At 33.1% G+C, this 27104-nt stretch overlaps 1 protein-coding gene across 1 annotated transcript in view; it reads right to left on the bottom strand.

Moving 5' to 3' along the window:
- URI1 (URI1 prefoldin like chaperone) overlaps positions 1-27104 on the bottom strand; it is a 65071-nt gene that overhangs the window by 15334 nt on the left and 22633 nt on the right. The window contains exons 2-4 of the mRNA XM_082605981.1: positions 22810-22844; positions 10625-10703; positions 9426-9561 (exon numbers count right to left, since the gene is read on the bottom strand). Of these exons, the coding sequence (XP_082462107.1) occupies positions 9426-9561; positions 10625-10703; positions 22810-22844 (250 nt within the window). The remainder of the gene's footprint in view (positions 1-9425; positions 9562-10624; positions 10704-22809; positions 22845-27104) is intronic.

Genomic DNA, 27104 nt, shown 5'->3' with positions numbered 1-27104 from the left:
CATGCAAAATTTCAAAAAATGTATCTCCCACATACCTTCCTAGAAAGTTACTAAAAGCTAAAACTTGAAAGGAGATGCCATAGGAACCAAGAAATGGGAATAAATAAGAGGCAAAGATATGGTACAGTGATAAAGGAAGACACTAGGAAGATAGCCATTCTTTGAAATTCAAGATGGGAGCAAATATGAAGGACTCCAGTAAAGAAGTCTCTAAGAATAAAATGAAAGTGTTTGGTTGAATTAATGATAGATACATAACATTATGCAACAAACAAAAAAAGCAGTAAACTTCAAATGAAAGGCTGTTCAAGAATGGAAATGGAATTATATCTAAGAATGAACACTGATTAAACAAAAATTATAATAAAAAATATTAAAATGATTGAGGAACAGGGAGAAGAACATGAGCTAAATGTTCCCCTTTAATTATACGCAGGCAACTAGTAGATACTACATAAAATTGGAAAAAAAATCAAGAAAACAGAATATGCAAAGTACTTGGGAAATATGCATAAAAAGAGCAAAGCAAAAGATTAGCCTAAAGACTAAAAGAAATACCTCTAGGGAATGGGAACTGGGAGCAGAGAGGGACAGAGAAGGATACTACTTTTTATTATATGTTTTAAGGTATATGATGTTTTAAAGCTATTTATGTTTATTCTGAAGATAAAACCCCAAATCATAAACTTATACTCTGTAACAAAATACCAATGCATTTAAGATATGTCTCACTGAAGATACTAAAGAATACACATATTGCCTCATAAGATAAATCATAAAAGTCTGTTGATGGCCATATCACATTTCCCATAATATATAGTCCACATGCACTTCAAGATCCTAACCTCTCCTACTTCTGAACAAATAAACTTGACTTTATTACTATGAAGATTTTAGTCTAACGTCTTCAACCCAAATATTCTTCACCTACTCTTGCTTCTTTCTCTTCTTCATCGATATTTTCCAAAGCTACATTTTCTATCTATGCTTCGAATCTCATCACCTCCAGGATCTTCTTCTCATTCCTTCCTTCCTCCAGTTAATCACTCACTACATTTACTCACTACAAACCTGCTCAGAAGTTTCCTATGCTCAAAGGAAAATAAAATCTTCCTTTAAAATAACAAGGAGCAAAATTACAGACTAAGAAGCTTCAAGCTTTCCCTGCCTCCCCGAAAAACATCAAAAACACAAAAACTAACTAAAATATCTTAGAGGGGCTCTGGAAAACACTCAAAGGTCTACAACCATGCAAACACCCAAACAAGAAAAAGCCACAGTCAAAATGGCAGGAAATTTCATGGCATTTTTACTTGCCTTTCCCCCCCCACTCCCTAGTGTGGAGCAGTTTTGGTCTGGAGAAGGTGGCAGCCCAGATCCCTGCCTTGAAACACAGAGAACAAACTAGACTGTATTTGCAACATTCTAACCAGTCTGGGGGCTGTCTGAAATACTGGTATCTGTCTCACCTAAACCAGGCCTCCTCAGGGGGGAAGCAATTAGCTGGCACTGCTGTTGAAAGCTGCAGGAGGACTACAGTTCTGCAGATGTCTAGGGCAAGAGATTAGAGGTTGAGCCAGATTAGAAGTTGAGCCATACAACATACATCCTGAGGCTGCAAAGAGAAGTTGAGGTGAGAATCTTTGGCAAAGTAAAATATTCAAAAGCAGCCATGTATATAGGGAAATCAAAAATCCATACACAGGCCCAGGAAAGACATGCTCAGAAAACACACAAAAGACAAAACTTTTCACTTTGGGTTAATACAAAGGCTTAAAGAATGCCTAGCTTATTAGTGAAGGTTCTTCTCACCATTCTGCAAAGACTGGGAGAGGTGGTTGTGTTTTCAAATGCCCAACTTTCATCAAAATATCAAAAAGCACACAGTAAACAGGAAAACACGGACCATTCAAAAGAACAAAATGAATCTCCAGAAACTGTCCCTGAAGAAACACAGGCATCAGATGTACTAGAAAAGGACTTTAAAACAACTGCTCTCCTATGCTCAAAGAGCTAAAGGGAAATACAAAGAGCTAAAGGAAATTTTTAAAAAAATATATGAACAAAGTGAGAATACCCATAAAGAGAAATTATAAAAAGGGCTCAAACACAAATTCTGGAGCTGAAAAGTATAATAATTGAGTTGAAAAATTCACTAGAGGGGTCAACAACATATTTGAGCAAGCAGAAGAAAAATATCAGTGAACTTGAAGATTACAGACATTTGACATTATCAAGTCTAAGGAACAGAATGAAAAAAAATGAAGAAAAGTGAACTGGGCCTAAGGGATTTATGGGACATATCAAGTGGATTAATACATACATTAAGGGAGTTGCAAAAGGAGAAGAGAAAAAAAGTGGAAAAGAGATTATTTGAAAAATAATTTTGAATTTGCCCAGACATGAATCTATTGATACAAATCCAAAAAGCTCAACTAATTCCAGGTAGAATAAACCCAATTAGACCTACACCAAGACACATAATCGAACTTTTGAAAGACAAAGAGAGAATCTTCAAAGCAGCAAGAAAAAAACTCATCAAAAATATAAGGGATCCTCAATGAGAATATCAGCAGAGATCTCAACAGAAACCTTGGAAGTCAGAACTCCAGTGGGCTGAAATACTTAAAGTACTGAGATATTAAAAACTGTCCTTCAGACATGAAGGATAAATTAAGACATTTCCAGATAAACAGAAGTTAAAGGAGTTCCTTATCATTACACCTGCCCTACAAGAAAAACTAAAGGGAGTTCTTCAGGTTGAAATGAAAGGCCACTAGACAATAACTAGAATCCATATGAACATGTAAAGATCTCTGGTAAGGTAAATGTGGCAAACATTTAAAATAGTATTACAGTCATTATGGTTTGTAACTCCACTTTTTATTTGCTATAGGATGTAAAAGAGAAACGCATAAAAAATCATTACAAATCTATGTTAATCGGTATACAATATAAAGATATAATCTGTGACATCGATAATATAAAGGGAGGAACAGAGCTATACAGAAATAGCTTTTTTCCTAAGTGACTGAAGTTAAGCTGGAATCAGTTCAAAATACACTGCTATAACCTTAGGATGTTGTAAGTAATCTCCATGGTAACCACAATCAAAATACCTATAAACTATCAATAAAGATAATGAGAAGGGAATCAAAACACTTCACTACAAAAAAATCAACTAAACGCAAAACAAGGCAGAATGAAGGAAATGAGGTACAAAAGCTATAAGACATACCAAAGAATAATAAAATGGCAATGCCCTATAAATAGTTACTAGTTTAATACATGTAAATGTATTAAAGTACCATGGAGTAGGAAGGCACAGATTAGGAGAATGGATTGGGGGAAAAGAACAAAAACAAAACAAGATCCAACTATATGCCATCAAAAAGAGATTCACTTTACTTCTCAGGACACACATAGGTTGAAAGCAAAAGGATGGAAAAAATATTCCATGCAAAGAGTAACAAGAAAGAACTGGAGTGGCTACACTAATATGAAACAAAATAAGTCAAAAAAGGTTACAACAGACAAGGGGCATTTTATATTGATAAAAGGTTCAATCTATCAAGAATACAATTATATACTGAGAAATAAACCTCACCAAGGAGGTAAAAGCCTTGTATGCTGAGAACTATAAAACATTAATAAAGGAAGCTGAAGATGGTTCCAAAGAAATGAAACGATAACCCCAAAGAAATGGAAAGATAACCCATGCTCTTGGATTGGAAGAATTAATATTGTTCAAATGGCCATGCTACCCAAAGCAAGATTTAATGCAATCCCCATCAAACTACCCATGATGCTTTTCACAGAACTAGAACAAATAATCCTAACTTTTATACGGAATCATAAAAGATGCAGAATTGCCAAAGCAATCCTGAGGAAAAAGAACAAAGCAGGAGGCATAACCCTTCCAGACTTCAAACAATACTGCAAAGCTACAATAATCAAAACAGCATGGTACTGGCACAAAAAAAGACATATGGTTCAATGGACAAAATAGCCAAGAAATAAACCCACAGACGTATGGTCAACCTTCGACAAAAGAGGCAAGAATATACAGTGGGGAAAAGACAGCCTCTTCAGCAAGTGGTGCTGGGAAAGTTAGACAGCCGCATACAAATCAATAAAGTTAGAACACACCCTCACACCATACACAAAAATAAACTCAAAATGGCTTAAAGACTTAAATACAAGACATGACACTGTAAAACTCCTAGAAGAGAACATAGGCAAACATTCCCTGACATAAATCGTAACAATGTTTTCTTAGGTCAGTCTCCCAAGGCAACGGAAATAAAAGCAAAAATAAACAAATGGGACCTAATCTTAGAAGCTTTTGCACAGCAAAGGAAACCATAAACAAAATAAAAAGACAACCTACGGACTGGGAGAAAACATTTGTAAATGATGCGACTGACAAGAGCTTAATTTCCAAAATATATAACCAGTTCATATGACTCAATAACAAAAAAACAAACAACCCAGTCAAAAAATGGGCTGAAGACCTAAGTAGACATTTCTCCAAAGAAGAGATACAGATAGCCAATAGGCACATGAAAAGATGCTCATCATCGCTAATTATTAGAGAAATGCAAATCCAGACTACAATGACATACCACCTCACACCGGTCAGAATGGCCAACATCAAAAAGTCTACAGACAACAACGCTGAAGGGGGTGTGGAGAAAAAGGAACCCTACCACACTGTTAGTGGGAATGTAAATTGGTGCAGCCACTATGGAAAAAACAGTATGGAGGTTCCTCAAAAAACTAAAAATAGAGTTGCTATATGATCCAGCAATCCCACTCCTGGACATATATATCCAGACAAAACTAAAATTTGAAAAGATACATGCACCCCTATATTCATAGCAGCACTATTTACAATAGCCAAGACGTGGAAACAACCTAAATGTCCATTGACAGATGAATGGATAAAGATGTGGTATATACATACAATGGACTATTACCCAGCCATAAAAAAGAATGAAATAATGCCATTTGTAGCAACACAGATGGACCAAGAGATTATCATACTATGCAAAGTAAGTCAGAAAGAGAACAACAAATACCATATGATATCACTTACATGTGGAATCTAAAATACGACATACATGAACATAGGTACAAAACAGAAACAAGAGTCACAGATGCAGAGAACTTGTGGTTGTCAAGGGGGAGGGGGAGTGGGGGGAGGGAAGGATTGGGAATTTGGGATTGCAGATGCAAACTACTGAGTTGGCCAAAAAGTTCATTTGGGTTTTCCCGTAAGATGTTACAGAAAAACCCGAACGAACTTTTTGGCCAACCCAATATTATACATAGGATGGATAAACAACAAGGTCCTACTGTATAGCACAGGGACCTATATTCAATATCCTGTGATAAACCATAATGGAAAAGAATATGAAAAAGAATATATATGTATAACTGAATCACACTGCTGTACAACAAAAATTAAGACAACACTGTAAATCATCTATACTTCAATAAAATTTTTAAATAAAGAATAAAATTATAAAAATACACACACCTAACAATAGAGCCTCAAATATATGAAGCAAAAATTTGCACAATTCAAGCAGTTCTGCAGTAAGAATTGGAGATGTCAATACCCCACTTACAATAAAGGGCAGAAGAACCAGAAAGGAGAACGATTAAGGAAAGAGGACTTTGACAGCACTATAGAACAACTAGACCTAGCAGATACATACAGAACATTCCACCCAACAGGAGCAGAATACATATTCTTCTAAGGGAAACATGGAACATTTTCCAAGAAAGACCATGTGATAGGTCAAAAAACAAGTCTTTAAAAATTTTTACAAGATTGAAACCACACGAAGTATTTTTTTCCAATCACAATGGAATGAAATCAGAAACCAACAACAGAAGGCAAACTGAAAAATTCACAAACACGTGGAAATTTAACAAAACACTGAATTAAGCAATGGGTCAAAGTAGAAATCACAAAGCAAATTAGAAAATACCTTGAGATAAAGAAAAATGAAAACACAATATACTAAAATTCATAGGACACAGAGAAAGCAATGCTGAGATTTATACCTATAAACAACTACATTAAAAAAAGATCTCAAATCATAACCTAACTGTATGCTTTAAGAAACTTGAAAAATAATAAACTATATCCAAAGCAAGCAAAAGGAAGGAATAACGAAGATTAGAAATGAACAAAATAGAGAATGGAAAAACAAGAGAGAAAAATCAAAAATAAAAGCTGGTTCTTTGAGAAGACAAACAAAATTGACAAGTCTTTACCTAGACTGGCTAAGAAAAAGAGAGACTCAAGTCACTAAAACCAGAAATAAAAGCAGAGATGCCTTTATAATCACATATAGAACCTGAAATGAAATATGCAGTAAACCTGCAGGAGGAAGAATAAAAAGCAGAATCTTAAATAAAAAGCTAAATTAAAAAAACAGAAAGAAAAGTGAGACAATATTACTTATTTTACAGAAACAGGATTATAAAAGAATACTGTGAACAGTTGAATGCCAACAAACTGAATAACCTAGAGAGACAAATTCCTAGAAACATATGGACTACTAAAACTGAAACGAGAAGAAACAGAAAATCTGAGTAGACGTAGAACAAGTAAGAAGACTGAAATGAATCAATAATCAAAAACCTCCCAACAATGAAAAGCCCAGAACAGAGACTTCCCCGGTGGTCCAGTGGTTAAGGATCCATGCTCCCAATGCAGGAGGCCTGGGTTCAATCCCTGGTTGGGGAACTAAGATCCCACATACCGCAGCTAAGCCCAAGTGCCACAACTACTGAGCCCCCGTGCTCTAGAGCATGCGCAATGCAACTAGAGAAGCCCACATGCCACAATGAAGAGCCCACAACAAAGACCCAACACAGCCAAAAAAAAAAAGCTCAGAACAGATGGCTTCACAGATGAATTCTACCAAACAAAGAAGAATTAACACCAATTCTTAAACTCTTTCAAAATAGTGAAAAGGAAGGAATACTTTCTATGAGGCCAGCCAGACGAAGACACTAAAAGAAAACAATAGGTATTTCTCAACTGCAAAGAAAATTTATGATCACATAAAAACCTGTACAAAAAGGTTTATAGCAACTGTTTGTAAATGCCAAAAAACTGGAAGCAAACCCAAATGTCCTTCAATAGGTAAACAGAAAACCTGTGGTACATGCATGTAATGGAACACTACTCAGCAATAAAAAGGAATGAAACTTTTCATACACAGAACCACCTAGATGAGGCATTATAGTGAGTGAAAGAAGTCTCAAAAGGTTACCTAGTGCATGATTCCACTTATATGACATTCTAGAAAAGGTGATAGATCAGTGGTTGTCAGGTCTTGGGGGTAGAGGTAGGGTGTGACCACAAAAGGGAAACATTGAGAGAGTTTTTGGTGTGGTCCCATGTCCTAAGGTATATCCTGTATCCTATTCTGTTTCCTGATTGTGGTGCTGGTGAAACAAATCTTTACAAGTGTTGTAACTCATAGAACTGTATACCAAATAAAAAGTCAACTTTGCTCTGATAATTTTAAAAAATAAAACACTTTAAAAAGCTGTTCATATTCATGTTAAATGGCAAAATGCCAGATGTGAGCAAAAGGGTAGGACACTGAGCTTGCCATCTTCCTCTTACAAATGATCTTCCTCTGAGTCACTGTCTCTGAATCCTTTTATTGTGGTGTTAAATCCATTTTGTCCTGTATTTTGATTACTTTTTAAACATGCAATGACCTCCCTTCACCTTCCCCAATCACTCTGTTGACACTGAGGTAGGTATGTTTAACCTGCTTTATTTCTTCTGCCTTAAGGAAAATAAAGTATCTTTTCTTAATAAATGTTAAGTACAATAATATGCCTGAACAATTTCTTCAGTTATTATGAATTATTATAAAACTGTGTGATAACAACTTTTTAGAATTCATTTAGCAAAATAGATTCTCAAACATAATTTATTATTTATGTATTCTGAAAATTATTTTAGATAAATATCGACCCCAAAAGTCATCGTTTTGGTCACTTCCTAAAACCGTATTTAACATTGGAAAGTGATTTACCAGAAAATATTTTTCTATTCTATTAAAAGTATTCTTCCATTAATATAAGTCAAATTGATTCTAAAGCTTTCTTTGCTGAAATAGCCATATGAAAATCAAAGTGAACAAACTTCAAAAGACTATGAACTGATTTCATATCAGCAGAGTTACCCCAGTAGATAAAGAAAGCCTTCACCATTAAGAAAGGCCTTTAAAGAATTATGCCCATTCTCTTTGCTCTAATATACATGGCTTACTTTAATGTAGTAATGCCAAAAGAATTATCATTGCCAGAAATTATACACAAGCCAAACAATAAGATTCTGATTAGTGGCATAAAAGATCAAAATATATATCAATTATAAACTTATAGGAGTTGATTTGCAATTAGAGTCTCCAAATATAGATTCCAGAATTTTCACTGAGTAAATGAGTTCTCCAACTAGTACCCACTCATGTATAAGTGAAATAATTTCAGCTTCAGAAAACTCAGCTGTTTTCTATCTACATGACCTCATTTATACAGAAGGAGCCTCAAAAATTTATTTTCAGACGCATATTTAACTAGAAGGCTAAAAATCAGGTAGGGGTGATATTATACTATCAATTTAAGTATGCTATTACAGAAATAAGAACATAGATTAGATATTAAATAAAACTAATTTTAAAACGCAACTAAGCTAGCACCCAAGCCAACCCATCCAACTACACAACGTGTGTGTGTGGATATGTATAAATCAATAAACAATATCACAGATAAAGAAAACTAGAACTACCTCAATAAAATGAGGCAGAAACCTCAAACCACTTAAGTTTAAGGGTGACATTTTAGGTAGCATCTCTCCCCACCTGGTCTTTTCTTCTGTAGAATGGAAATGTGACTTCTTCCAAACCAAAACGCATGGTTAAGAACTGTTTCTACTTTTGCAAATAGGTATTTATCTTAGTTCAATAAAGAGAAGGAGAAGGAAGTAAATTCCTTCTCTGTGCTAAAGTATTAAAAAGCGGAAGTCTATGAAAAGCATCTAAAACAAACCAACTATAAAGTATCAAATGACCCCAATTCTTATACCTATCCAACTTCTACCTACAAAACCATATGTGGTAACTTTTACACTTGGTAATTTCCGAAAACATACTAATGTGGGTGACATTTCCAACCAGATGTTCCATTCTCCAGCCCACATTCTCAAATGCTGGATCTGCTCAAACTACCTCCAATTCAAAAGAATCACAAATAGCCTGGATATTTGTTATATTTATCTAATAAATCAATGGAAGGTACTTTTAATAGCAAACAGTCCATCAGCATGGCACTTTGTGAACCAATACACATCCAGCAAAGAAACATCATTTATAATTGGTACATACGTTCTTTCCGGTGCTCAACTAAGCCCACAGCCTGCTTTGCTGAACATTTTGCAAACCAATTGTCCCCAAGTAAAACAGTGACTTCATTAGTATGGACAAGTTTTCCTGGCATGAAGGCAAAGGGGCCAAATGGTACCTATTGTTTAAAAAAAAAGGGGGGGGGGGGGAGGCAAAAAAATTAAAAACACTAAAAACTACATTTTATAAAGCAGCATTAAAAGCTCTGTGTGAAGGTCCTTTTTATCTCTACACTAGGAAAAATAAAATGTCAATTTCATGGAAATTTAACATTATATTAAAATTTCACTAGGAAAACCTATAGAAAATTGTTTTAGGTTAATAAATCAACATTAAAACAAGAAAAGAGCATATTTACATATAGCTTTCAGAGAAATTAGTGTTGCTTCTGAATGTCTATATTTTTTGCTCATTCATAAATCTAAATGAAAGCAAACTAGAAATAAAATGTTAAGTTAATAAAGAATAACTTTGATTTTTAAAAACTGAAAATTATTTCTGAGAAAACAGTCTCTTTTTTGAGCGAAACAGGAATTAACAAATGCATAGCTTTAAAGGGTTTACAAAATTTACGAAATATTTGAGCTGGTATAATAAAGAACAATACATTTTCAAAATATTTGGGCTAATTTAATTAAGAACACAGTTTTCATGAAAAAGAATATTTATGCAATGAAAGAATCTAATTCAGGGCTCACGAATAGACTGCTATGTCGAGATGAAACATCATGCAAACAAAAATCAGCAGCACCTTTTTATATAAAATCAATGTTCTAGGGTTTAATTCTGTGAATTACACAACATTATGGTGTATTCCTGCTCTGGCTAACAGGAAATGACTACGTGCCACATTTCTGTTGTAACTAGTTTTCTAACACAGTAAATTTGCATACCAAATATGTCAAATTTTATGCTAACATTTATGCCATCATAACATGATAATTTAATATAAATCTGAAAAAAGGCAAAGTACATACCAACTATTACTACAATTAGTGTATTATTATAAAGTAAAACAAAAACAAACCTTCCTTGCTATGGTAGCTACCTCTGATCGAGGCCATCAGGGAGGCAATTTGTGAATCAATACACATAAAGCAAAGAAACGTCTTTTTACTCTACACAGTTAATATCTTTACAAGAAACAACATATTACTTTAAAAGAAACACACCAAACATACCATGATATTATAAGACAACTTATCAGGCAAGGTACTGAGTCTTTCTTCAAGGGCATTATAGTCATTATCTACTTTCTTCCTGTTGACAAAAAAATACCAAATACTAAATTAATACACAAATTAACAATTCCTCGAGTAGACTATGTATCATAAGACAAGCTAATCAAACACCTAATTTTAGCAATTTAAAGATTAAAGTGTTTTTTAATTTTAAAATCGTGTTTTTATAAAATTTAGCAATGGCATTATTCCACCATACATATATCAAAGAATAAAGACTCTCAGGGACATTAGCTTTTAGATGTAGAACACACACATTTTGAGAATTAGTGTTCCCTAAGGTAGAGGATCATCTAAATTAAATAAAATTTGGAAATTAAGGGAGACAGTGAGTTTGCAGGGACACGGGCTCAAGATGAAGGAAGAAGATAAAAGCTTTTGACTAAATAAACACTGGTTTTGGAATAGAAATCACGAACACAAAATTTGATCAGATGCTTCAGTTCTCCTCGGAAAACTTTAGGTTGAAAAATGTGGTGGAGTCATCAACCCTTCAGTTATTCATACTAATGTTATTAAGGTGAGAGACAATCAATCAGGGGCTAAAAGAAATTAGGTAGAGGTAATATAAAAAGCATTTCGATTGGGCCTTGGAGTCTGTTCCATGTTTTATCTAAACAGAGCCACCTAAATAAAGTAATTTCAAACCACTAAAGGATGTAATTTTGTAGGAGCAGAAATGGTCATATGTTTCCACACTGTGAACCCTACTCAGTTCTCACACCTGCTGGAACTGAATAGCCCTACAATGAGATACCTCTTTTCAAACCTCCTCTGGATATGAGGTTTCCTAATGGTTGCCTGCTAGGCAGCAGGCTGCAAGCAAAACCAGAGCACTGAAATTTTTTAAAGCAGACAGGTGGTGGTCTCAATTTTAAAAAATAACAAAAACAAAAAACTCATCATTTCAGCAAGTAATTTAAAAGAACATGTAGATATGGTTCAATTAAAATTAGAATAAATTGCAGCATAGATAATCTCTCTCCAGATAATAAAAATGGCTGCTTTATAAAAATCATGGAATTGGTTTCAGTTTACTCCTTAGCTCCCCTAAAGCAAGAGTAACATAATAAAAATCATCCCATTTAGTCTTAAAAATACCAAGAAATTTCACATATATATTGTTATTCATCCTAAAATATTCCTGCAGTAAATGTCACTTATCAACATTTTCCTCTTACAAAAGAGAAAACAGAAGGAAAATGGAAAAAAACACACGTTCAAGAGAAATTAGATCTACTCTATCAAGGAGAGGTAAGCAATAAGCAATGACCTTAACCTAGGTCTTCTGACCTGTATTCTTTCAAGCAAAAGTTTTCATTTTCTAATGTTCTAGTGTTTTTTAAAAAAATTTCCTCTTGAATCCTTTTTTATAAATAAACATAAAATGTCTTTATTTGTTTAAGGCAAAAATGATCCTTCTGGATACATTTTTATATGAATAAAATGTTAGGAAACTTCATGAACAGGGCTATATACCAGAAAGAACATGGCTTTGAAGTCACACCAGAGGGTCAATCCCAGATTCACCACTTAACATAAACAAATTAACCCCAGTTGTAGTATCTTCAATGGTAAAATTGGAATAATGCCTAACTATCGCACAGATTCAAAGAGGGCTAAATATAAACGGTCTAACACCCTGCCCAGCACTGTACATCTACACTGAGCATCCAATGACCCTTTTTCCATGAAGCATCAAAAAAAACCCAATTCTAAAATTTTAAAGAAAGACTGTATTACCCACTAAGATAATTCTACTATGTCAAATTCATTCAATTTGATACAAATAGCACAACTTACTGCTAAAAGTATAGCTAAATGTAACAATTCAGGAAGCTTTTGGAAACAGGATTGGTGCAAGCAATAAATGGGATACTGTCCATAAAGATCTGATGTGACACAATACCTGCACACAGTGAACTCAGTATTAAATCTACAAACACTAGCAGTTTTAGATAAGTAATTTTGCAAATGCTTAGATGTCTAATTGTTCCTACAATTGTTAAACAGCTAGTATTCAAGTTAGCATTCAATATATACTATTCCGGTAAATACACCTGAAAAGGGGGGGACTTCTAACAAAACATCTCTTTTATATATTAAAAGAACAGTACGTTCAATCAAGGTGCTACAAGAGATCAATATCAGTATTATTCCAAAGCACGCATATTCAGTTTTAAACTTATCAATAATTCTCTCTATAACAAAAATGTGGACATATTGGAGAACAGTTTAAGACTGGAGTTGCTATTTCTAAATTTTGAATTGTTTTCTAAAAATACAAAAAGAAAGGAGAAGATAATTTAAAAAGCAGCTCATGCAGAAATCCTTTTTGAAGGGAGGCAAGTAGGAGTCAAGCAGTGTCTCTGGGAGAAATTATGGCTTGAGGAACTCTCTCCCTGAAATTCCCACTAGTGGAAATATCCAGCATCAAGTGCCTGGTCAAACAGTTATCTCCACGTAGTCCCTCTCATACTTAGGGCTTAAATAATCCCATTAAAGATCACAAAGCCTATAAAACAGAAAACGCAAAAATGACTCTAAGAACTAATGTGTTATGGAAGGTTGTACCTATCTTTATTTGTACCAAAACTGAATAGCTTTTTTTCTATTTTGCCACTGAGAAATATATAACTAAATTTTTGGAGACTGTAAAATATGTAGTCAAAGAAGAGACTGCTTAAAATGATTTTTTTCAAATGGAAAATAAAACCCAGATATAGTTAGGATAAACCTCTAAAGCCTACTTATTTATTCTATATAGACCTCTTTGTTTGGCTTCACCATATCTGATTCTTACAGATTAGGTTCAGCCTTCAATTCTTAATTTAAAAGAATTATCCAATAAATAACATTTAATTTGCATCAGACATCCTCATGCAATGTTCCTTATAGAAAATAAGAACTAAAGCACTGCTATAAGGCATGTAAGAAACTTTTATAATCTTCTTTTGAGTCTTGCTAATCATGTGCTATAATATAATAAAAGCCTTCTGATAAGCATCTATTGTTATTAAAAAGCAGCAGCAAAAAAAAAGGACATAACTACAAACTAGCCTTAACCTTAAGGATGAAGATCAGGACAGATCTCATGAGAAATACCTTATTTTCATAAGGTATTAATAAAAAGTATGAGAGACAGTAAGTTAAATGATGTGTATGCTCAAGTAGTTATAGGTGAAGTATGCAGATGTCCACAATTTACTGTGAAATGCATCACAAAAAAATGGATTCAGGGTTGAGGTATGGATAGACATGTGATCAAGGTTCATCTATTTAATTCTTTCAATTTTTCTGTATGTTTGAAGATTTTCATAATAGAATACTAAAAAAGGAGATGGGAGAAATATAAGAGGAACTCCTTATTTTTAATTGTCTTCTTAAATGCAACAGATAAAAGAAAATCTTTGTAAAGCAAAAGAAAAGGTTCTACATCCCTTCTTTGAGACAAGTGATTAAAGACTCCAATTTCCAGCTTTCAATAATAAAAAAGGAAAATAAATCACTGAAATAAAATTTTGGTAATTTTCACTTTAATGTATGAAGTTGGAATAGGCAGAAAACAGACATTAAGCCCATTTAAAAAAACATCTCCTCTGTCATTCTCTTTACCTAATATCCTAAACAAAAAAGCAGAAAACATGAAGAGATGCTTAAAGGGAAAAAAGGGAAAGGGCTTTACATTAGTGTTAATATTTGGGCTGATCTGGGGCAGAGTTAATGCTTTCAAGTTTTTCATTTAAAAAATTATAAAACCCAAAGGTTTTGGAATATATATGAATAAATATACAATCTTCTTTAAAAATGATTTTTAGTCCATCATACCCACTCTAGAATGTCCCAGTAAGCATCCAAGAAACCTTTGTTTCAATTCAATTCACCATTTATTGAGTGCCTGCTCTGCAACCAAGCCTTATGCCATATGCTGCAGGGATCATCACTCAAATATAGCATGTCTTTTTATTTTGCAATGCTTCTCTGTTAAAAAGATCCACTGGCTTGATGGATGCCTCGGTTTCTACCCCAAAAATTAAGAAAATAGAGGAATACTGAATTCAGGCATTGTAAAGAGAGAAAACTTTTCGTTTCTAAAGAAAGGAATTACTGATTTTTTTAAAGTATCCTCTTAAACAGCATAAAAAATTATCAAGGTTATATTAAGCAATAAAAACATTCTTGAAAGACGGATCTACATTGTTGTGCCTTCTGCAATCTGATGGGAAGGGGAACACTTTTAACAATTTAAATGTATCTGTATTAAATCAACAGCATTTTAAAAAAATGGTCATGGCAAAATAAAATACTATCAAGATAAATGATAGTATTCAAAATTCAGGCAATATGGTCTCATATTCCTTTTCCTCAACTCATACCTAGGGAACATATCAGAAGATGCTGATGAAATAATCCATGTTCTCTATATTTTATGAGTCTATCAGAAAACTTTATTTTTAGAAATAGGTAACAGATGAACCTAAATATAAAAACTTACAATTTTTCAAAAGTTTAATGAAACGAAATTATCCAAAGAGAGACAGACGCAGCTAACATTCTACGAGATTTCTTCAATTGAAGTTTTCAACAACGAGACAACAGAGTACAGTGGATATACACAGCAAAGCTGGGAGAGAGGAATTTGTGCCCTCTACCAACAACCATGCACATGTAACTTCACACTTGTCAGTTATCATTGGTACCTGTTTCTTCATCAGTATTCTTTTGCTCTAAGAATAGAATGAGATGTGAATTCAACGTCAGAAAGTTTAAAAGTTATATAAAAACACATTAAGTGTGAAAGAAATGCCCTCAAAGTGCCTAAGTCTTAGCTCTAGGTGATGAGTTTATAGGCAATTTTTATTTTCTTTATTTTCCAAATTTTCTACAACTGATACATATTTCTGTAACAAATCAGGAGGGACTTTTAAGAAAAGATGACTTTAGATGTGATAATTTATAATTGACTTAAGCTTTGAATGTTTGTGCCAGTTTCTACTTAAATCTAAGCATAATTCATAAGTTTTATCATTTCAATTTCTTGTTTTCTATACTTTAGAAAAAAAGAAAACTTCTGTTTGTTGTTCATAACCCTTTATGGTCACTGACACCTATAAAAAACTGATAAAAACTCTAGATCTTTGCATAATATTTTGCATAAATTTCAATAGATATTTTGCATAAATATTTTGCATAAATTTCAACAGAAGTCCACTCATAGATCCCTTGATGTTACTGTTTCTTTCAAGAGGTCTTACATGAGGAAAAAAACAGCAATCCTGGCTTTGAACGCACCAAGTACATAACATTCTCAAAATTATCTATAACTTGCTTGATTTAAATAAAAAGAAAAATGGGAAAACTATCACCAATTTGGTCATGAGTTCAAAATAAATTAGTAAAAAGGTTAAATTGTACACATGCCTAATTTTTTTACAGCTTACATTTTCCTTAGTCATACACTGATAGCCACACCTCCTTTTGTCTTTAGTACATCAGAATTTAGACTTTTGTATCTCGAAACAAGAGCATGAACTCTAGATTATTACTGAATGATACACCTCTCAGTCAAGCATTGTTGTTGCAATATTTACCCTTCGGCCTCAGTGCTCTGTGCTTGAAAGTTTTATTGCATGCTGCTCTCATTTTATAAAATAAATAAATAAAAATGAACGAAAACCGAAAAAAATCAAGAGTGCAAAGAAATGTAGTTTTCAAACCTAATACGGTTAAGACAAAGATGAAAAATCATAAGGTGTCCAAATCGCATTGAGGTGTAGCCTCAATCACATATATCAAAATACTCACTGGACTTAAGCTGACTGTGAGAAACTGTGAACCAAAATACACAGACACTGGAAATATATTCAAAGACTATGTTCTAAACGATGAGATGTCATTAGGGATTTTTTTTTTTTTATAATAGTTTACACTCTTGGGGGGAAAAGAATTCCCCTATAACATATAATTTTGCCTTTTATTTTCAGAAATGTTTTAAGTATTAAACTAGTGTGGTTTTTCCAAAAACATGATATAAAGGTGAGGGGACTCCTAGAAGTTAACAAATTCTAATTACAGTTTAAAAATCATTAACTCTTTTAAAAAAGAAAAGAAAAAAACCCTAAGCATTTACAATTTGACCACAGTGACACAAACAAGAATTAAGAAGCTGAAGGAAATAAAACAAAATGTCTTAAAAAGTGAGAGGGAGAGAATTAGCTTCTCTTCAGAATTATGAGTAAGTCTACCTTTATTCTTTTATTTCTACCTTTCAGTAAACATGTATTCATTTTATATTCAAAATAAAAAATTTTAAACTTAATACAGATTTTGTTTCTTAAAAAATCATTCTTAAAACATTCAACTTGAATCTTTTTTTTCATCTTAATTTGCTTTGAAACAGCATACACAAAAATTTCAAAACTTACTTAACATCCCAACCCGTGTACTAAAACATGACACCAGAAAAAAAAAAACCTGAAGAATGACAGAGAAGAGTGTTTTTATATATGATTCCTCCCTCTTGCCCTTGCCCCTAAGGACATTTTCATAAATAACAACAGAAATCCCAACAACAAAAGTATGTAAAATCTTCAGAAAACTGGAAGATTTTACAACACATAAAAATAAAAAAGCCCAAACAGAGGGCCTGCCTGTACAAAACAGTGACTGAAAACTTTGTGGTCAGTAAAATGAAGACTCTGAAAAATATGGTTGCCAAACTTACCTAACATTGAGGAGTGAACTCATCATCATGAATAAATGTTCTTAAAGTATTAAAGGTATGCAGATCGATATTTCATATAGTATGCATTAAAAAAAATAAATTTTATATAAGCATATGAAGGCAAGGCAAGAAAACACTGTTTCAGGTAATACATGAGAAACACACTATAAAACCACAGCATTGTTCTAAAATAGTTCAGTGCTTTTGTGGGGCAAGGTATCCCTCAAAAACATCAGAGGTAGATATAGATATTCACCTATTTGTACTGACTAACTAGAAAGAGGAATTGAAAGAAAGAAGGGGGGGGGGGAGAGAGAGAAAGAGGGAGAGAGAAAGAGAAAGTGAGAGTGAGAGAGAGAAAGAAAGAAAGAAAAGAAAGAAAGAAAGAAAAAGAAAGGAAAGAAAGAAGGAAAGAAAGAAAGAAAGAAAGAAAGAAAGAAAGAAAGAAAGAAAAAAGAAAGAAAAAGAAATCATCAAATCTTCACCTGTGATTTTTATCTATTTAGGCATGCTCTCTTGGTTATTTCTCACTATATACTTTGACTATAACCTATGCTAGAAACTAATTACTCTTTTTCTTAAAATACTATTTTTTCCAGTTTCCTTTGAAAAATAACAAATGTCAAGTTTGCTTTACAATCCCCCCTCTCAAAACTCACATGCTTCAGAATTTTTACATCCAAATTTAAAGCTATTCTTTCTAAAATTAAACATCTGAGCAATATAAAATAGCTTTTTCTATATTTTCATTTAAGTTTGCTTCGGGTAATTTCATAGATATCTTTACTACTTAAAACTCTCAAGATAATTTGCAGGAAACAAGACTTTTTTTTTTTTTTACACAATTCATATGCATATAATTTATGATTACAAACAGTGCCTAACATACAGATGATTTGTATGTGCCAGGCATCAGATACCATATTCCATTTAATTCTCACAAATCAACACAAGTAATGAGACTTCTTTTTTCTGTGGGACATGTTCAACAGAAGTCATCTATAGTGCATTAAAAATGACCATAAATTTTTTGTCACTCCTCCCACCAACATGTGGAGTCTATTTCCCCACCTTTTGAATTTGGTCTAGTTTTATGAGTTCCTCTGACCAACAGAATGTGGCCTTGCAGCTTCCATTCTTGCTGCCCTTATAGCATCATGTAAAGTAAGCAAGATAAAAGAGCACATGGAGAGTGAGGCCCAGCTAACAGCCAAGCACTAGCCACCAGACTTGTGGGCGAGGCCATTTTGGGCAACCCAGCTACCAAAAGGCTGCAACCACACGAGTGAGCCCAAACAAGATCAGGAGAATACAACAGAGGTAAGTTCAGTCCGATATGCACAACCAAAGAACCATATATAGGTAAATGGTTGCTGTTTTAAGCCAGTACATTTTGGAGTAATTTTATTAAAAAACAATAAATAATGGATACAACAGCTTAGCAAGGATGTATTTTGAGTTGTATAAGTCATACTCTCAGTCATGTGGCCATTATTTATTTAAAAATAAATAAATACCAAAAAATATTTGGTAACTCTAAAAATCAGACATTTGACACACAATGAAGTTCATGGGAACATAAAGAATAGGAGTTAATTAATGACTGAAGACAATCTCCAAAGTAGAGTATTAAATGTACAGTGTACAGTGTGATTTCATTTTTATCAAAGAGTGGGAGCATAATATAAATATGTGGATGAATACACATACATATACGTACATACATATACACACACATACATACACACACCCCTTGTGCAAATAATTTCTGAAAAGATTCACAGGGAACTGGTAAAGAGCAGTCGTTTACCAAGAAGAGAAGTCAGAACTGGAAGACAAGGGTAAGAGGGAAACTACATACCATTTATACCCTTTTGTACTTCTTCAAGTTTGAACTCTATAAATATACTGCCCAATTTCAAATTTTTAATTTAAAATTTAAACAGCTAATATGCAATTTTCTATGTCTTTAGGATATATACCGAAATATTCCCAGATGAAATGCTTCAGAGTAATGTCAAAATGGAGGTGGGGGTAGAGGGTAGGATAGGCTATTTTAAAAGGAAACAAACAGTTCAGATGCAATCATGAGTTGATAATCATTGAATCTGAGTGATGGGTACATGTGGGTTCAGTACAGAACTCTGTCACCCTTTGTTTGAAATTCTTCATAATAAAAATTACTTAAAAACATTAATATAAAGCTTTAACAATACCACTCAGGAAGCCATCTCTCCATCATGATATAAGAAGACAATGGCGTGAATACAAAATATTCAGGAATATTTACAAAGCTTTGGATGGTTTTTTGGTTTTTCCTTCTTTCTTTATCTGACAATTAGTTAAATTTTTCAAAAAAGATTTCAGAGTTACTATTAATATTTATTGAGTGCCAGTGTGGATGTTCTATAGACATTGTCTCACGCTTTACCTTCAAGTTTAGTAGTTATCATTATCACTTTACAAGAAGAAAACTAAAAATCTCAGTAATTCACCCAAGGTGACAAAGTTAGTAAGTGATAGGATTCAAATGTAGGTCTGTGGCTCCAAATCCCATGTTCTTTAGGGAAGAATTTAAAAGATTAAAAATTACAAATAATCTACAAACAGAATAATCAGCCCCTAGTGGATCAAACACTAGGAAGTATATCCACATTTTAGTGAGAAAATAAGTGTGTGGATTTTATAATGCCTTATTTCCTGAGTTAAGTAAAAAGGACATAAGGAAAAAAAGTTGTACCTAAAAATTTTCTTAAATCTTCACTAAATTGAAAACCACTATTAGCTCTAAAAGTGATGCACAAATTCTCAACTATTAGGCTCAGACATTTCCTTTTTATCTGTTATTAATTAAAAAAATACTATAAACGTCTTTAGGTCACCAAAGTTCTGGGATTTGAATTAATTTTCTGGAAGAGATTTCTGGGGTCAGACTCCATTGCCCCAGACCATTTTTACTCCTACATTTCTACAAATATTTTTATTTTGTGGCCTACATTAAGAAAAATTTTAAGGTAAAATATTCATACTCATCCCTTAAAGAATCCTTTAAAATTGCACAAATGAGCATAAACATCACTAGCATAAGACTACATTTTTTAAAAAACACGTTGTTTTGCTCATTATATTGGTATATACTCATAAAGAAGGGTAACTTAGGTACATGAATTGTATTTTAGACTATGCTAATGCCAAAGGTTAGAGTGAAAAGCAACATGCTTTTAAAAGCAGTGCATGAGACACCCTTAAAAATAGCTCCAGTCTCTGTTCTTGCTTCCTATCTCTAACCAAATAGCAAAAAATTATTGTGATTTCCCTGTTTAGTGCCCAACTATGAATTTCTCCATGGCAGGGTCTTTCAGTTCCAAACAGCAGCACAATACTGGCATATGGCAGAAACTCAATCTTTTTTGTGGAATTAAGATAATAAAAACATCACAAGAATTCCACAATGCTCCCTAATAGCAATTTCCTGGCTTTCAGAGGAACTGGAGACACTTGGTTTCAGTTTTTTAATATAATAAATTCGTGAATTCACTGGCCATTTATTTGGATTCTAGCAATAGCAGACCCTCAGTAAAAACAAACATAAAAGTCTGTTTCCTGAGCCATATTAAAAATAATTCAGGGGAAAAAGCAAATTCTAAGTAGAAAAAAATTATTTTAATTGTTTAATGTATAGACAAGGTACTATATTACTTTAAGATATGTGAAGGTAAATATGCTAAGCTGTTTTAGTTTGGAGAGCTATGGAAAACTGGAAATTGAGACTGAGTCATGTGAACCTGCCCTGAAGTAAATGTTGCATTTCTGTCTGTCAAGCTCATCAGATTTGGGTACTGCTATAGTACTTATAAAAACATTATACAAAAATTAGCAAATATTTGGTCTTTACTTACTCAAACATTTATTAAGTGCCTATAATGTGCCAAACACAGTAGGAGATGCTGTGGATAAAAGGATGAAAACATGTCCCTTAGCCTTAAAGAATTCTCAGTCTGGTAGGGAAACAATCTTAAACCAGAAGCAAGTTGTTAGTCACACATTTGTGTAAATTAGTATCTATGCTGGGTGAATCAACCTTTTACTAATTTCGTGAATTCCTTACCAAAACCAAAGTCCACATTAATAAAACTTCCCTTGGGAATTATTTGTAAAATGGATCACTTTGGCCAAATTAGCAGGGGAAAAATGGTTAATTCCTTGACCAAGGACTCACATTTCAAGTTTTAACCTGGACTGAATGTTAAATGAAAAGCGAATGGTCCATTATGGAAATATTGACAGACTTAACCACCAGTGGATGCAACTACAACTCTGCATTTATTGAAAATTAATGAAGTCCCTGAATTTTTATTTATAAAGTGGATATTATTTAGTTTTAGATTATTTCTGCAAGCCAAAAGTCAGAATTTAATAAAATGATGTGTACAGATTGCACCGATTTTCACTCTTATCCACTGCCTGCAGCCTATGTGCATTTAAACCAAAAAACATTTGATATACACTAACTATAAATTATTTCCTTGGAGATCTCTCAGGCATGAAGAAAAAGCCTCTTAAAATAAATTCAAAATATTATGTGCTTGATGGTGTATAACCAAAGGTTTAATCTCACCGCTAAAGGGGCAGTTACCATGATTTCGCAATAACCCTGCAGACAATAATCAAGACAGCTTTTGTTGTTCTCACTAAAATCTTCGTAAACACAGCATGGATATATTGTAATTTGATATCTGTAAGATCAACAGCTATACCTCATGACAACTCATAAGATTTTATTCACCATTAAATTGAGCATTTTCCTCACAAGACACAGGAAAGCGTGTTATTTACCAAGCATTGTCCTATTAACTATAGATAAGCACATTAAAATAGATATGCTTGCTTTCTCTCTGCACTCTAGAAAAGTGTGGTCTCTAAATCAAGTTCTGAGATGCAGGCACTTAATTAGATTTTTCAAACTTTGGGAAAATGTATCTGTGCACATTCCCATCATTATTTTAAAACAACTGATTCAAATTATTATTCTACTACATATATAAAAAATAGTCCCCAAATAGAGCTATGATTAGTCAGGTTCAAAAATTCCTCTGTCTCCACTTCATAATGCTAGTAACACTATTCTAACTTAAAAAAAAAAAAAAAAAAGACAAGAAAAGAAAGGAAAAAAGAAAGCAATTAGAATAAACACAAATGGTGACACAACTTCAGGAAATCAGGGAACATGTAATTCAGTAAACGATGAAAGACAATATAAATTAGTATCAAAAGGATTCAAAATGGAGATTACTAGAAGAATTCAATTATGGGATACAAAAAAATGTGTATGCTTTATTTAAATACAAATAGATGACCTCATTGGTATTTCAGAAATGTAATAAAACCATCTTTCACTCACCAATGCTGGATTTTCTCTTGGCAGTTAGTGACCACCTGTCATGAAAACAGATAACTACTCATGAAAAAACAGGGCTATGCACAAAGCTACAAAATCATTCTATCAGAAAACTACAACACTGGCTTTACAGATTTAAAAGCACCTCAATATACATTTTTATTTGTCAAATGCACAGAGATGTGAATGTTAGTTTTTAAGCAGCACACTTTATCATACCCCTCTAACGCAGGCTGATAACTGCAGAACAAATTACAGCTTTCCGATTCATACTTTGGTACAAAACCCGCTTCATAACTATTAGGTGACATATGATATAAGATAACTAGTATTTTGTACAATCTGCAGGCCTGTTTTCAATGTTACATATTTTGTAGAATACACAAATGTTATAAGTAACAAAAAAACCAATGTAACATCCACATTTCATCAGTTTAAAAAAAATGACAGTAGTGGAAGTACTTTATTTTGTCAGTATATCTCCAAATGTTTTCACCTGTAATTTTTATTCTGATGCACTGAAAGTGAGTACAGTGTTATTTTTCTACTACATTTCAAGAAGAAATACTTGGGATAAAGAGATGCTCTGAACAGCCAATTTGTCCCCCCAATGAATTATGATAAAATTTTAAGTACTTCATAGCCAGCTTAAGCTATGCTTGTAATACTAAAACAATGAAATTAAACATAAAAGCTATTTGTTTTCCTTGGAGCTATTTCAATAGGTTCTTAAAATGCTCAGAAAACAAATTAAGAACACTAACCAGTAAGGGAAAAAAGAACATGTGAATGACAATTTAAAAAGAAAAAAACACCACTGTTTTCAAAGATTACTAATCATGTTTTTAAACTGCCCATTAATAAAAATTTTTAAACAGTAATCTCAAATACTGTAGCACCATTTTAGAGACAGAAACTAAGGGATAAAAACCAATATGCTTAATATAATGTCACATGAAAAACATAGCAGTATACATGGTTTGAAACACTGCTCTTGTTCACTGTTCTAAATACCAATATTGTATCTTATATAAGCTCCATGTTTCACCCAAAAATCACAGCTCTTTTTTTTTGGCCTGTCACTAAATTCCTCTATTTTATAACATTTAATTCCTGAAGTAAATGTCTTCCTTTAGGACATTTTAAATAAATACTAAGGCAGCAATTCTGTACCAAAATGCATGCTGTAATCAGATACCCAACCATACTACACATTAACTCAGCATAAAAAGTCGGTTTTAGAATAAAGATCTCTCAGTAAGTATCAATCACACAGCAACACTTAATAACAGTGATAATGTACAATAGAGTACTGACTTTACATCTGGAAGAACCAGGCTAAAACCACATCAATCCATTTCACTGTTTCTGATTCGGCAGTAATTATAAAATAGACAAACAGAATTAAATGTAAATTGAAAAGGAAAAAAATCTTCATGAAATCCTTTTTATAAAGTTTCTATTTAACAACCCTATTAAAAGATGAGACCCAAAAACAGTCAGGATGCTTTCCAATCCCAATGCATGTGTTTCCAAGCATGAAGTGAGCCACAAGCACAAAAAGAAAAGCCCTGCAAACCATAAGAGCAGAATGTTCATTAACCTCTACATGATAATCCTTTCGTAGCTGCATATTAACTAGTTACATATTCATAATCATTTACATTATTTAAAGGACCTTCGATGAAATTTTCTATGCAATATCCATTAGTGACAATGTTAAAGGTTATAGAAGATAAGTCTACTTAATGTTTCCAGGAAGCCTTTTTAATTAGTAAATATGTAAATTTGGCACATATGCTTTTTATGTTTAAAAAACAAGTTCCTGGTAGAATGGCATGTATTCTTGCCATCACCCTTCACTATTTAACTCTCCACTTTGCTGTAGCTATCTTTCCCCCATCCCTTTTCTTTCCTAAAATAAGTGTCCCCAAGATATTCATGGATAAAAAACCAAAAATCCATTTCACAATTTACAAGAGAAATTTTCACCACCAAAATACTGTCTTCATTAAAGTCTTTATTAGTTTCATCCAGGGTTTGGAACAAGAGTCTTCAGTTAGACATTATCCAAATGTAGGCTAGATATTTTGAGAACCCAAGAAATAAAGGAAAACATGAAAGAGGCAGGTATGAATACATACAATAGCCTTCTGATGGTATGTCTACAGTTAAATCTTTGTTTACATGATTTATAGTCCACCTAATTCCAACAAATATTTGAACCCAAGCAGCTGTATTTGTATTCTGAGATATCTTTCTAGTTTTCTTTTTTATAGCAAATTATTCAAAAAGAAGAAAATTAGTAAACGTTTACAACTTAGCTGCCAAGGAAATCTGTGGAAAGGAGAAAATCTTATGATTCAAAGTTGAACTTATCTGGGTTTTAAAATCTTTTTTTCCTGTTAAGTTAAATAACTCCAAATAACCTTATTTCTTCTGAAATGGACTCAGATTAATTATTATTAAATAAAGTGACTAAGATAGTGAGCCTGGTTCTAAAAGCAACTTTTGAAAAACAAAGCAAAACAACAAAAAACATTTCATTACTTTGTTGTCCTTCACATAAGCTTTTTAAAAATAAGATGGCAATCGAGGAACAATACTAGTTTATTTTTTTTAAGTTAATCTGCCAAAACATGCAACTATTACTCCTAAAGAAAAAAACTTATTGAATCATTTTTATAAAAATAAGTGGTTAGTAGGCTTCAAGTATTAAAATAACTGACCTAGTAAATTCTTTAATATAATCACACTTATAGCCCAAAATTTATAAGTAAAATATGTACTTCTGCAGTAGCACAACGCTAAGTCTGCCCTAAAGAAAAACGACTATGAACTGATTTACCACTTAAAAGACACATTCATTCTACCATTAGGGGTCTTTACCCATGGCCCAAGAGTAAGAAAATCCTATGGTACACTTTCTTTATAACTCAAAATTGCCCTTTCCCTAAGAAGTAATAATAACAGTGGTAAATGCCAAGACTTCATATGATGAAACAGTTCAATAAGGTGGGTCTTAACCCTTTTCTTAAAGAGAAGAAACCTATGTTCAGAAATGGAGTAACTTCCCCAATATTATATAACTGCCTAAGAACTGATAAGAGATAAAATCAGTTTTAAAACCAGGTCTATCTAATCTCAAAGCCCATACTCACTGTATTAGACTGCTTTCAACCATCGTGAATCTTACTGGGTAAAAGGGAAAGCAGCTGTTTATATCTGCAGTCTTTCTTAAAACACTGACTGATGCTGCTACTTCTCCACTTCCTCCACAAATCCACACTCACACACTAACAAGACCTTGCCAATAATGTCAGGAAAAGCAAATAAGCTTAAACTGACCAATACACTAACAAAAATCTTTATTCCTTCCAATGCCTCATACAACTCCTGGCCCTCTCAGGTCAAGCAAAGTATAAACAACAAGTTTTCCCAAACCCCATTTACATGTGTGGGGGGCGGGGGGGGGGAGGGTAGTGGGATAGCCTTTAATTACTATCACATCTTATCATATTTTTAAGGCACTTATAACTAATCGAGTTAGATGCCCAGGATAACAATGATAGTCTACCCAACAACCTATTTTTCTTTAGGTCAGTGTCCAGCTAACATATATGCGCATTCAGTTACAAAATACTTGGTAAGTTTTAAAACCAATAAACTATATAGAATACTGGAATAATTTTCCTTTGCTGTTTTTCCTCAGAAGCCACTTTTAAAAAATTGTTATAAAGAAAGGAATGAATAACTTAACATGTATTAAGACCTCCATTACTTATATCCATTTGTGCTATTTGTTCTGGTAACAGACCACAAGGGGGCATCAACCTAGGAGTTTTCCAGGGTAAGAACAGTGCCACATTAAAACTAGACTAGAAGAGAAAGCCTGAAACGGTAAGTTTGTGTGTACTTCTCTCAAAAATGCTTCACTTTACTTCTAAAACTTTTCTCACTGTGTTGCAATTTCAAATTATCCCTGTACAGGTTAATGTATGAAGTAACAATCTGAGGATTGTACTAATCAGAGCTGTCTACATTTACATGGTTTGCTTCTTTTGCTAGGTTATGTCTTCAAAACAGATCATATAATTTTAAAGCTGCTGAGTCAAAAAGGAAAAAATTATCAGTGGTGGCTAAAACCAATAGATGCTGGACATGCACTATTATCTTAAATGGTTGAAAATAATTTCTTAAAGGACATATTGTCAATTAATCAAATAGATGTATAAATGTCATTACCAAAATATATAAGATGTACACTTAAACAAAATTAGTAAAACATTACAGGTCTT

This window comes from Mesoplodon mirus (assembly GCF_964341445.2).
Source record: "Mesoplodon mirus genome assembly, chromosome: 19".
Lineage (NCBI taxonomy): Eukaryota > Metazoa > Chordata > Mammalia > Artiodactyla > Ziphiidae > Mesoplodon > Mesoplodon mirus.
Note: the sequence above shows the minus strand (reverse complement) of the source record. Positions and strands in the feature narration are given on the sequence as shown.